Genomic DNA, 13844 nt, shown 5'->3' on the forward strand with positions numbered 1-13844 from the left:
TATCTCGAGATCCCGACTTATTATCTCGAGATCCCGACTTATTATCTCGAGATCCCGACTTATTATCTCGAGATCTCGAGATCCCGACTTATTTTCTCGGGATCTCGAGATCTCGACTTATTTTCTCGGGATCTCGCGATAATAAGTCGGGATCTCGAGATAATAAGTCGGGATCTCGCGATAATAAGTCGGGATCTCGCGATAATAAGTCGGGATCTCGCGATAATAAGTCGGGATCTCGAGATCTCGACTTAGTTTCTCGGGATCTCGCGATAATAAGTCGGGATTTCTTTCCTTTTTTTTTTCTCCATGTCCCCTTAGGGGCTCCGTAAGAAGCAGACTACTCGGGTGTTTTTTTTTGTTTTCTCTTTACCCTTCCTTCTCTCCTCTATTATCTCCTGCTTTTCCTTATAGCTTTTTGCCCCAGTTCGCTTCCTTTCTTCTTTGATCCCTGCTCTAATTAATCAAAATTTATTGATAAATACATTTATTGATGAACAAAGAGAAAAAAATAGTAAAAGTAGCAATCCCGACAATACGGACAGTTCTGAGGGGCTTTAATTGGAATATATCAAGACACCAATAAATCTAAATTATATCCAATAAATGCCCACCACTAAACCAACGCAATTTCTACTAAAGGTTTTTTTTTTTTTATAAGTATATATCAATTAGAGTTTTATAGCGAAAGCTTTAATACTCCACTGGTCAAAGTGAATCTGTTGCGCTCCCTCTGGGCACCCATAGCAATTCTGACGATTATACTGCCGGACAGGAGGACATAAAAACAACAAATAAATAAATAAAATAAAATAGGGAAGATCTTTCTTCACCCACCAGAAATAGTCAATCTGAACAAAACACTTTTCAGCCTATAAGGTTATGAAACATGGCTTCATGAAGAAGAACAATCTAAGACTGATTTAGGAGTACAGAATACAGTTGATGCCACAGCAACAACAGAGAGCTCTAACAGAGTTAGCACTCAGACCATTAAGGTGACAGAGGGTGTTATTTGTGAGCATAAAGTCTCCCAGATAAGAAAATAGTGTATTTTCATGTTTTTTTATGTGTCCTCTGCTATAAGAAAACATCTGCTGATGTCCATAGTTCATTTTATTAAGTTAAATTTTGATCAAATTTGCTGCTGCATGTTTCCCCAAGCTAAGCTTCTGCAGCAACAACTTGTTTTTTCTGTTTCAGAGCCAAACAACCTTCAGAATTTAATCTTCTATTCCAATCATATGTAGCATTAGCTGAAAGAGACTACCTCAAGACAGACCATAGAGGTGTTATCATCACAACAATGTGTCGACACTAAACAATCAAATAAAACACAAAGTAAAATTTTTAGAAACCTGAGACTTCCAGCTGCTTCCATTCACTGCTATATATATATATATATATATATATATATATTTTTTTTTTTTTTTTTTTACAAAAGGGGGGCACCGCTAATTACACCCATCTTGAAGGCCAAGAAAATGTAATATATTAGGATACAAACACATGGGAAATTCTACCAGCATAATCTGCACTGAACCATATATTTAAAAAATAAATTCTTTAGTGTGCAACTTGCCGCAGCTTGGAAAAGCGTAAAACCAGATGAATGTCTGAGAAATACTCCAAAGTGTGTCACAATGCAGTTGTTTCACTTTTTGTTTCTTTTTTTTCTTTTTTTTTTTTTTTTTTTACCAAGAATGGATTATATTTCAAAAACCTTGTCCCCATGAATAGTTCACAAACATGGCGGAAAACAACTCCCAGTAAACATAACACCATTTCCCTGTAGCTAGTCTCTCCTTCAAGCATTTCTCAAATCCTTTTGATGACTTTCAAAATGCATGTGATATCAGTGACACAGCCTTTGCTAAATTATGTAGTTTGTCTTACTTTTTGTTTTTGTTTTCAGCCATTTTGAGTCGTCTGGCCTCACTGTTTGCACCTGTTTCTTGTTCCCCAGATAGTGCTATACATATTCATGCAATCTGTGCCATGTCATCCCATCTGCTAAGACCAGCTTTTTTTTCTGTTGGACCCTCTCTAATTCCTTGCATTGCAACTTTGCTTGTTATTTTTCAATCAGCTTCTCATTTACATTTTTTCTGTTGGGACTCGTATATTTTAATGGTTTAAGCTTTAAAGTAACATTTCATCTCAGATTCCTCCCTTTGGAGGGGACATGCATCACTGCTTATTTGCAAAAATCCTGATTCTGAGTCACATTTTACAGCACATGTTCAGCTTGGCATGCTGATTTTGCAACTTCCTGTTATGAAAATGTACATTAACACTTTAAACATTAAAATGAACACGGAGGGAGACCTCCACGTCATATTGGAAAACTAGAATAAGCCGAGCTATATTTAGCCGCTCGGTGGGACTTTGTGTTGTGCTCACCTTTAGACACAACCTTGGGAAAACTTAAAAAACTTAAGACAGTTGCTAAATATTTTACGTGGCCTTTCATCTGTGAGGAGTTTGTACAAATGATTTATAAGTGCTGCACTCTGGGAGTACTTTAGCAATTTGACTTTACTTTCGTGCATTTGCTGATGCACAGTAGGGGGGGAGATGAACTGATGCTGAGGAAGCAGAGATACTTCTCATTCAGTGCACTCTTCTTCTAAAAGCAGGTGTTCACTTTATTCATAATGGAGCTGTAGCACCTGGACAGATATTTGGGTATATAATACAAGTCCTGGCTTGAACTAAGGTGTGTGCATATTTCCTTATGGAGCCATATCAGTCGTCTTAGCCTCCCTCTGGTATGAAAGTGTTTCATAAATAAAACAATTCTATCAATATATAAAAAATTATTAAAATACCCTTTTTTCTCCTTTTTTTTTTTTTACAAAATGAGGGCTATTTCGCATCTTGTTCTCACAAAACATTTGATGGTTTCTATGACAACGCCCCAACAATCTTTGCAGTTTCAGGAGTGCTGCACCCTTCTGAAAAACATAATTTTATTAGATCTATATTTGTGTTTATGAGGCTCAGACTGATATATTTGCAATTTTGAAATTGCGCTGTTTCTATTCAATAAGAAACCCAGGTGAGTATGTTTGTTTGTGGAATAAGTCATTAAAAATCATGCGATGCCCACATCATCCAACTACATCCTGTCGTCTTCTTCTTGGTTAGCACAATATCTGGACATTGGAGTTTTATTAAATAAACCAATTTCGATACCGTCAAAACAAAAACAAAACAAAACAAAAAACCACTCTACCTAGCGCCAAACGTTTTATCGAAAAACCAGAGTTTTTGTTTGTTTGTTTGTTTGTTTGTTTGTTTGTTTAAACTGCAGTGTTTCCATTAAGCGAATTTATTTTTGAAACAAAGCGGGTTAGGAACCTTTAAATAATTTCTGCTATGTTACGTCTCTTCTTTGTAACCCAACGGTACAAACCGCTAATCAGATAAACTCATTTGAAACAAACATTTAACCAAGCTCGCATTTTTTTCCCATTTCACCCGGACCACGCGGGCTGAACCGTTCACCTACAAGTAGCCGCCGCTGCGCCACGCGGACCACATAATCCGCTTGCCTTCTCCAGAGACCAATTTATCAAGCTTTGTTTGCTTGCAGTGACACACAGTACCTTCAGCGTGTCAGGTGCGCGTCAATGTACGTGTGCGGCGGCGCGCGGCGGACTGTGTAAATAGGAGAGCCTCGGCAGGCAGCATGCCACGTCTGATAAGGCGCCCGCTGACAAAAGCGAGTGGATGCTGTGTGTCACGGCAGGACGGAGCGCCGAGCGCCGCTTAATGTACTATACATTCCATAAGAGTGAAGGAGTCACGCCGCTGTTACGCAACGTGCTGCCAGCTGAACGCACAGGTGCGTTTCACGTTCGGTCCAATGTTCATGAATGATTCATTTATTTTTATTTAATTATGAGGGACAGAAAGGTAGTTTAAAAAAAAAGAACAAAGGGGGTGCGAGGGGGGCGGGGGGACATGTTACCCATGTATGTATGACGGATTCGGCTGCACATGTTCACACACACAAGCAACACACACGCACACACACAAGTGTTTGCTGGACGAGATGTCCCTAGGCACCTTGTGACTTCACATTAACTGTGTGTGACTGCGTGTGTGTGCGTGTGTGTGCATGTGTGTGCGTGTGTGTGTGTGTGTGTGTGTTTATGTAGATGACATCACTCTGCATCGGCACTGAGCCAGACAGGATTTCTCTTGGTCCTGTGCGGTTCGTCTTGCTGGGGGAGCGGGCCGCTCGGAGCTCGGTTTGAACCGAGCGATGATGACTAATGATGGTACACAAACAAAACGGGGCCACAACAGAACTACAGCAGCCCTGGCACTGGAGCGTGGTTTCCTAACAGCTTTCTGAAGCCCTCCTGAAGCCTTCACACTGATCGTTACGAGATGCCGCGCAAATGTGGCATTAGCCGGCTATGTGTTCAACAATGAACAACACACTGGAGATGGAATATAAAGATTTGTTTATGCCATTTCTGTGTATAATTTGAAAAAACAAAAACAAACAAAGCAAAACCATGCATCCCATTTTCACTGATATGACCAGACTAGAATACATTCTCCATACTCTGCTGTGTCCCAGTTTAAATGCGCTGAACTGTCTCCACCAACTTCATCTCTAAACATAGAAGTGCTTATTTACTTTTATCCACCCTGGTGCTAAAGCTCAATTCTCCATAACAGATTCTCACATTCTCACCCCCTTATAACCCTGGAGATATTTACTCAGCTTCAGCAGTCGACTCCACGACTAGTGGATGTAGAATAGAAATGTTTTGTTTCTTTGCCTTACTCCTTACTTTCTTAAGCAAATCGCTTCTTCTACAGACATGTTACAACGTGACCTCCCGCTCACAAGATCGGTGACTACCATTGGCATAAGCTTTCAAGTTGTCAACATGAGGCACTAAATCTTAAAAGTACAAATAGTCAACACTGCGATAACTAGATAGCAAGGTCTGAGGGTATCACATTTCACAGGTTAGAAAAGAGTTTAAATTAAAAAATATATGTGTATCGAGGGAGAGGAGATTAGCTCAGTTAGGCTAGCTTGACTTTGACAACCTAACATGTAGATGTGCTGTGGAATTCAGTGTTTCCGATCAGTAAGAAAAAAAGGACCACACACCAACTCTCTGACAGGTCATCAGTAGAGCAGGTGTTTACATGAACTAATCAACCACTACAGTGTTCAGACGATCACTTATTAATATTCGCAAAATAAAAGACAAACCTGAAAAAAACAAAACAAAATTGGACTGAATATTCTGTTGTATGCGTGGGGAATATCAGCATGTTTTTTGGTGTCGAATCCTAACACGCTAATGGAGTTGTTGTCAGTCAGCTGCTATAGCAATGGATCAGCGTAGTGTAGTCGGCACATAGAGCGAGGAAAAAAATAGAAGTTGTTTTGAGTTATTCTTCAACAGTTTTTCTGCGTTACTCTCCCTTTGCTGCTGCGCACCGCACTAAATTATACTAAATAATAGCTACATCTCCGGGTTTCATTTTATTAACAGAATTGTTTTTCCACCAGAAAAAATGTCCCAAAAGTCAGTGGCCGGCGGACATCACTTACTGGAATATTAAGACAGGTGATAGCCTGAGCCATGGAATCAATTACCCATAAAATCTATTTTTCTCTGCACCTCTACGACAATCCAATCCCAACCATTCTGTTAGTTTTGAGGGATTGCAAAAATGAGAGTGCAGACTTTATTGTTATTTTCACAATAAATGAAAAATTCTGCCAATGATAAAAATAAATGACACAAGTATTTGCCCATCCCTTGCTGCTGTTGTGTTGCTTCATGGTTTTACAGCCCAAGTCTCCGCAGCATATAATGTGTTTAACAGATACTCAGTTTTCAGTTTTTATGGTTACGACCCACAGACTTCTCCTGTTTATTGTGTAAACTGTTTAATAACCAGAGGCTGCATAAACACTGCTGGTTTATGTTCTGTAGTAAAACTGGAGCAGTAATAAATAGAATAGGATCACCTGGGAGATAAAAATATAATTTTTCTCCTGACAGCAGCCTATAGCTCCGCAGAACAGAAAGTGATTTCTCATAGCGACAGGACAGACTTACAGATTCTGCAGATAACAAATTTTGCCGGACGATAAATTGTTTCAGTAATTATTGCGATAATCGATAATTTTTCAAGCAAGATGTTGATAATATAATGATATTGATAACACTGACAATCGATAATTTTTCAAGCAAGATGTTGATAATATAATGATATTGATAACACTGACATCTCATTGCCAATTTCACTTACGTGTCTTTGTAAATGACAATAAAATAAGTCTAAGCCTAAATATTGATGATGGTATAATAATGCAAGTTCGCTCTCTCAAAGACTGATAAAGTTTAATTTTGTAAACTTTAGCTGGAACTGGGAGATATCTAAAGTATACGACAACCAAAAACAATGACTAGAATGGAAATTTAAAAAAACACTACAACCGTAACCATAAATAAAATGTGTTAGGAAATGTCTATGACCAAAATTGTCCTTCAAAAAATATTAATGGTTAGAATGGAAATTATTGAGCTCATTTTCATTTATCAGGTGGTTAACTGCTTACTGCAACAGGCTTTGATAAATGTCTATAAATATCCGGTTCCAAGTGAGGACATATTTTTATTACCTGCTTAAGAAGAAATATTTCTAGTTTAGTGAAATAAAGTGAATACAGCTCTATCCTTCCTTTATTTATTTATTTCTTTTGCAGGGATTTTCCTTCATTTTTTTTTTTTTTTTTAGTCTGATCCAATTTAGCACACTTGATTAGAGAACCATCCAGCCAGGGGGCTTCCACTGGCTTCAGTGAGCAACACAAGAATAATAATAATGATTTAAAAAAAAAAGAGACCGCTTATCTCACTGCCAGTCGCTAGATAAGAGTTAACAGGATTTTGCAGACTTGGAGAGCGGATGCAAAGCGTTGTTGTGGCTTTTGTGCGCGAAGGCGGTGGGATGGTTTGTGTTTGTGTTGAGCTCAGTGCTGTCTGCCTGTATGGATGTCCTAAAGGCACTGGAACCCTTCTGCAGAGATAAGAGAGGTGGGAGTAATGCGGAAGCTACAATAAAAGCAACTTCCCAACCTCAGGACAGCGTCAGAGGGCGGCGGGAGGCAAGAGCAAGCGCTGGTCCTGTGATAAGGAATGTGGGAGGTGAGAGAGGCTGCAGGAAGTCTGGGCGGGGTGGACCCACACTGCTGCACAGCCTGAACGTCTCACAAATGTGTGTAAATACGAGTCGTTTGTGCTATATTTGGGACAATTTTCTGGTTTTTGAATGTGATATATGCAGCATAGGCGGCAAACACCCCTCAAGGACACACACATGCACACACTATCAGTCACACACTATCAGTTTCTATCACTTTACTGCTTGTCAGGGATTCTAGCAGTCTGATGGCAAATACAGTCCTAATCAAAGTCTGAAAAGAATGGTGGTCAAAATAGTCAATATCTCGATGTAATCGATTCTGGGAAAATAAATTATTCAAAGATACTCATTGGTGTCAAAATCAATCCAAACAGACCAATTCACATTTGTCTAAATTGTCAAATTTCTTTTGGCCCCAACACTACAGTATGTAAATTTCATAAAGCATGAATTAGGAAGTGTCATTTTTAAACATATTTCTATAAACAAGAGCTGAATTCTGACCCACTTTATTGGCTTTTACTAAATTAAGAAGGCTAAAATATTGTTGACTTCCTCTTAACTAGAAAGAAGCCAGTGCCTTTAAAAATGTTGCTGCTCATCTGAAAAAAGCATAGAGTATCTTTCTTAGCATCTGTATCTTGTTAGAAAGTTCAGCATTGTAACAATCCTGCAACTAAGTAATTTTCACGTTTAATAAAGTCAGATGTAGATATACAAAACTAATCTGATTCTTGAAAATGTATTCTTGTATCATTATACCACTACTATTATATTAATTGAAACTAGTCTCAAGACAACAATATTATCGTTTATCGCAATATCTTCTCGAACAATTTATCGTCTGGCAAAATTTGTTTTTGACAGGCCGACCTGAGAGATGCATTGAGTTTCTTTTGCTTCATCTTTAATGTGTCAAGTTTACAGTTTGTCCAACTGTAAACTTGAAAAACTTTCGTAAAGTTCTGTGATATTACAACAAACTACAGGCAGAATTAGACGTGGTTTCTTTGTCTCTACGTTTTCTCTAATAGCAAAAAGCTGACCACTGCAAATGACGAAGGGTCAGATTCCACATGCTTTTTTTTTTTTCTTAGGTTCTGACATTCAAACATGCACAAGATCAAACGGCTAGCTATCTCTCTTTGACCTTCGGCGCAACCTCCTGCAGCTTGTAAGCAACGTGGGTCCTTAAGACAGTCCAAGATACTAACAAAGGAGTTTTCCATATTTCATGAGCCGCAGTGTAGCAGTCCAACTCTGTGTGAGGAAGCTGGTTTCATTAAGGAGGTTGGGGTTATGTTTTTGCAGAACAATTTGACATAAATGCATGTGTCAGATGTGGATAGTGTGAATCATCGTGATGCTGATCAGCAACCTGAGCCTAATGAATTAATTACCAAACCATTTAACTGCATGTCAGTCATAATCACATTACTGATGCTGTAATTTCACATCAAATAGTTTGTAAGCCTGTTTGAAGTTTCTGACAGTAATGCTAAGTCTTGTTATTTAATCCATAAATGTAAGTAACAGCAGATTAGTGTTGGATGCAACAATGCAGACATGATCCAGCATGAAAACTTCACTTTGAATGCATCGCACAAATATCCATATATTTATTTTCATTTTCTGTCTCCACTCTGGGGGGAGTACAGCCAATCAGAGCCAAGTAAAAACAAAATGGAGCTCCTGGATTGGAAGGCAGTCATTTCCCATTTTATAAGCTAAAATATATTTTTCCCAAATATAGCATGCCATTTGGGTATATGAGCCTGAGTTTGTGATGTTCAATGTAAATTAATAAGAAAAAAATCAATCGACAGCAAACATCTGAAATCATTATTTCAGCTAATTCTGATCCCAAAATGAGCGTGAGAAGGACCGCACCCCCACGTTTCCACCATACTCATGTTTTATGCATCATCGTCCACAAATCATCACAAAGCTATAATTTACAGCAACAGCTGTAGATTTAACTAAATTAGATACTTTTTTTTTTAATTGGCCAACGGGATTACAGCATGAGACTCTCCACCTGGGCAAACACAGATTAGCTGATCCCGCGTTAACATCGAGCTCGCCGTTTAATCAGAACCAGACAGACTGAAAATGCAGCCAATACATCAAACTTATTCATATCACTTCATGAACCTACCCAGTTGGCTTTTTTTTTTCTTAAATAATGCTGATTTCATACAGGCGGTATTGTTGTAGCTCCAGGTATGTTGAATAGCGATCTATAAAGTCAGAGTGTCAAAATTAAAGCTCGACCTTCATTTAAAACGTACAAAAAAAAATAAAAAAATTAGGAAAATGTATTAAAAGCACACAGTACAAAAAGCGTCCAGTAAAAATTAAAGTCACGGACCATGGAGGGGGATGTGGGGGGTCACCAAATGGGTGGCGGCGAGGCTTATTTCCGCCACGCGAGCCGCAGAAATGACCTGCTTTAGCGTAGCAGGTTCCAGCCGAGCGGTGAGCTCTGGGAGACTCGGCACTGACCCTCGGCGCTCAAGGCAGTCAATTAAAATTGTATGATCAACTGTGTCAAATGCTGCACTTAGGCCTAAAAGGATTCGAGACCAAGCAATCTTGTGCATCTGCTGTAAAAACATGGTAATTTGTTACTTTCATAAGGGCTTTTTATGCACTTCTTAGTACCACGGAATGTGAGCGGGCTTTAAAAGAGGAGGAAGAAGACAAAATAACGTAAATATAAGTACTACTGCAAATCACAGATGTGTCTAAGAGTACACTTCATTACATAGAAACAGATGGAAATAGATTCAAATTGTAGCAAAAATGTGTTATTGTGTCCAGACTTGTGTTTTGACTTTTACTTTAAATGAAAGTAGAGGTTATAAGCAGCAGAAAAAACTTCTCTTTTATTTAGGGGAGTGAAGGCTTACATCTCTGGTGCCTGCCAACTATGAATATTTCAGTCGCAGCTCAACTTTGCTAAACACAAAGCAGCACTTTCACTCATGGTTTTGCACACAACCTCCCCCCCCCCACACACACACACACCTACGCACACACACACACAAACACAAACATGTACACATTGACACGTATTAGTCGAGTGTTAACTCACAGGTCAAAGCGAAGATTCTGCCTCTCCTCGAAGAAGTAGTCCACAATGAATTTGCGGACAAAGTCAGGATTGAGGGTGTTGTCTATGACTTCTGTCCTGCCAAACTGAAAGACAAATCAACCAATTAGCTTTTACTATTGTTTTAGTGCTTGACAGATTATTATTGTCACTGTAACATAATGTGCATTGTTGTAAACACAGAAAACAACATAATTTACCAAGTTTAAAGCAGTTAAAAAAAAAATGTATGAAAAAATAGGTGAATAAAAATATCCATGAATATTAGGGCCAGGACTTTAACGTGACCGGAACCTTTGTATTTGCGAGTTTCTGGTACCGCCATTAATCTGACGCACAAGCGACATCCGCAAATAACACATGCACAACCAGTGTTTATTTTTGCTTAAGAAACAACAACAATCTGACGGGACTTCGGAAATGACTATTTTTTGTGCAAATTGTGCTAAAAGGAGTTGAACTGTTCAAGTGAGGCAAAACTATTCAAGCCTAAAATATCATCTCAATGCTGTCTACAGATTTCACTGGCGATTAGTTGGCTAAAAAAATGTTAGCCACTTTCTGGAGACAATTCATTTAACAACTTAAACCTTTTTGATCAAATATTAGAAATATAAAGAAAATGAAAATAAACAAATATTTCAATTCCTTTTTTTAAAAAGAAAAACATTTCGTAGCCTAAAATGCAACAACAGTGCTTTTCTTTAGTGAATGCTGGATCATTTGTAGCAAAGGATACATCTGATTAATAGTTTGCCAACAAAGGGTGCTTAACAGGACATTTTTTGTTGTTTCCAAAATTTGAATGAGGTAAAGCTAAAAGCTAAAAATAAATCTTAAATGTAAACTGTATACATCGTTGGTACGGTTTTGGGTTAATATGTTGTTCTTTCAACAAATGGTCTTTTTCTCCAGTTTTGCAATTAATCAATTACTAATTTAGTTGACAATTATTTTAATTAAGCAATGAATTGTGGTTAATCAACCAATAATGATCAATTGATTAATCATGATCAATTGATTAATCATGGTTAGTCAATTAATCATGAATGATCACGATTAATCGTTTCAGCCCTACCAGCTTTCAAAACATCTTTATGCTGCTACAGCGTGTGACTGGGAGCCTAGCCAGCCGTTCCCCAACCGTCTCACTTGGTACTCACCTCCCTCCATTCTCTGTTGGCGATCCCTTGAGTGTACAGAACACAAACTGTTGAGAAGGAAACAAAGGAGGGCAGAGAAAAGGAGAGGGTTAGATTCAACTGAGAGTATTTAACAGCAGAGAAGCAACACTCTGAGGCCAGCCAAGAGGGAGTTCTTTATCCACATCCTGACGTGACAGAACCTTGTCCTAATTAAATCCAGATGGAACTCCACCTCACAGCACAGTGATATTTCACGGAGTTGGGGAGCGGAGGGGTGGGGAGTGAAGGACAGTATTCTGATGGGACTACTCAACGTTAGTAGGAGTCTGTGAGTGTTTCCTGAGGATGGACCATGAGAGAGAACAGAGCCAGGCAATCAGCTGTCACTAATGTGACATTTCATTTGCATTCAAGCAGCCTTTACGGTATTCACAAACACGAGCCCCATGTCAGCCAACATTAAGTCAGAAAATCCAGTCATACGACACACTTTTACATGTGTTACCTGGCAAAATGCATTCAGGAGGAGAGACCATTGTGGTTGGAAAAAAAACTGAGATAAAGAACTCCTGTTTTACTTTTGAAATCCTATATCAATTTTCTTTCCTGTTGATCTTTTACATTTTTTTTAATTTCATGTTTGTTTCATTTCTTCCACTAATGCAGACTCCGCAGACGTTATGGTAAGACTGTGAAGCAAAATAAAGGGAACATGTCAGTTTGGAAATAATGGAGTTCTATAGAACAGGAGCCAATTCCGCTCGATTCTCATCTCTCTTTAGTGTTCAGTTTTAGCATTTTATTGTCTTCTCCAGGGTGTACACTGCCTCTCGTCCCACTGTTTTTTTAAATGGAAGCATCAATAAATGTGAAAATACAACTACTGCACTTACTGTGTGGAGTTCTGCAATACAAATCACACTTCTTTACGTGATTCATGTTCTAGACAAGTGTATTGCAAATGGGAATGTTTTGTAAGATCATTTTTTGTATTGGTAGGGCTATAACTGTTGTGACACAGTTATAGCAGTCAAATACATATAGTTACCTGAAAAAGAAGCAATAAATAGTTCTTATTGTCACTTTTGTCATCATCACAATAGTACACAAGGCAAAAGTGATAAAATTTTAAGTCCATATTCCACTCGTAGTCAAAAATTTTAAGATTATAGACGGCATTATTAAAACGTAATAATTAGGGGCATACAATACATCAGAACCAACATTTGTATTCGCCGATAATACTCAATTTTAACCATATTGGTATAGGCTCGATAAATAAAACTGTGTGAGTATTAACAGCCAATATTTATTTCCAAATTTCTTTTTTGTCAAAGTGTCAAAATGGTAGAGAATATGTATGATATATCGGATATCAGCCATAACAGCAAATTAATGAAATATCGATAGCAGCCCCGATGTTCATATCGGTGCATCAATAAGGAGTAGCTGTTGTTTTTCTGTGTAAAATAAAGGCAATTAGATGACATCATAGATTCAAATTTTTGTGTAAAATACTCTAATACCTTATTGTTTTACTTTATTGTTTTAATCCGATGACAAACCATATTTCATTAATCAATCGATGTATCCTACTCCAATCGATATGCTATACCTTGGGAACCATCTAACAAGAACACATCACAAGGAGAGCAGACTATGCGTTTCCAACACATTCCACCTGAACAGCTGGAATTACCAACTCTAATAGACCAAGAAAAGCAACCTTTGACAGTCCTTATCTTGTTTTCTTATAAAATATGTGAACAAACCCCAGCATGGATACATCTGGCATCTTAAGTTCGGTTCAACATCCCCGCTATCTTTGGTTCTGACTTGGAAGACTTTATTAAAAAAAATAAAAATACTTTTGATTTCATGACATGAGGTTCTGATTGCAGAGGCAACACCTTCCGAGGCAACGTGCATCATCATTACCTGCAGCATTCATTAATTGCAAATTTATGCACATGTTAATATATGAGCTGCTTACATACTGATGAATGGACATGAGAGAATTAATCATGAAATTATGAGCTGTTGAAGATCGAGAGCGAAAATTATCTCCAGTTTCAAAATCAGACCTGATTAATTCTATTTTTTTTTTCCTTTGAACAAATTTGATCATTTGGACAGGAGCTGATGAGCCGACATGCTCTGGATTTTACTGATAACTTGTGAAATAGTTTTATTATTTTTTCCTTTCAAACTCCAGCCTTGAACATATAGCTTTGGTGCAAACAAAACAAAACAACAACGCCTTTGTCTGCAGCGTGAATGCAGAAAAATGTGAAACAGGGAAATCGTTGACGGCGCTGTTAACTCTGAAAGACACCAACAGGTCAAAGGAATAAAGCAACAAACAGGAAGGCAAAGATCTTACGAAA

General features: G+C 38.1%; 1 protein-coding gene across 1 annotated transcript in view; it reads right to left on the reverse strand.

Moving 5' to 3' along the window:
* The window catches only part of LOC106952463 (copine-8-like), a 110380-nt gene that overhangs the window by 74236 nt on the left and 22300 nt on the right, over positions 1-13844 (reverse strand). The window contains exons 3-4 of the mRNA XM_015040574.1: positions 11476-11522; positions 10295-10398 (exon numbers count right to left, since the gene is read on the reverse strand). Coding sequence (XP_014896060.1) covers positions 10295-10398; positions 11476-11522 — 151 coding nt within the window. The remainder of the gene's footprint in view (positions 1-10294; positions 10399-11475; positions 11523-13844) is intronic.

This window comes from Poecilia latipinna, unplaced genomic scaffold (genome assembly GCF_001443285.1).
Source record: "Poecilia latipinna isolate Pla-1442-1.1 unplaced genomic scaffold, P_latipinna-1.0 Scaffold517, whole genome shotgun sequence".
Classification (NCBI taxonomy): domain Eukaryota; kingdom Metazoa; phylum Chordata; class Actinopteri; order Cyprinodontiformes; family Poeciliidae; genus Poecilia; species Poecilia latipinna.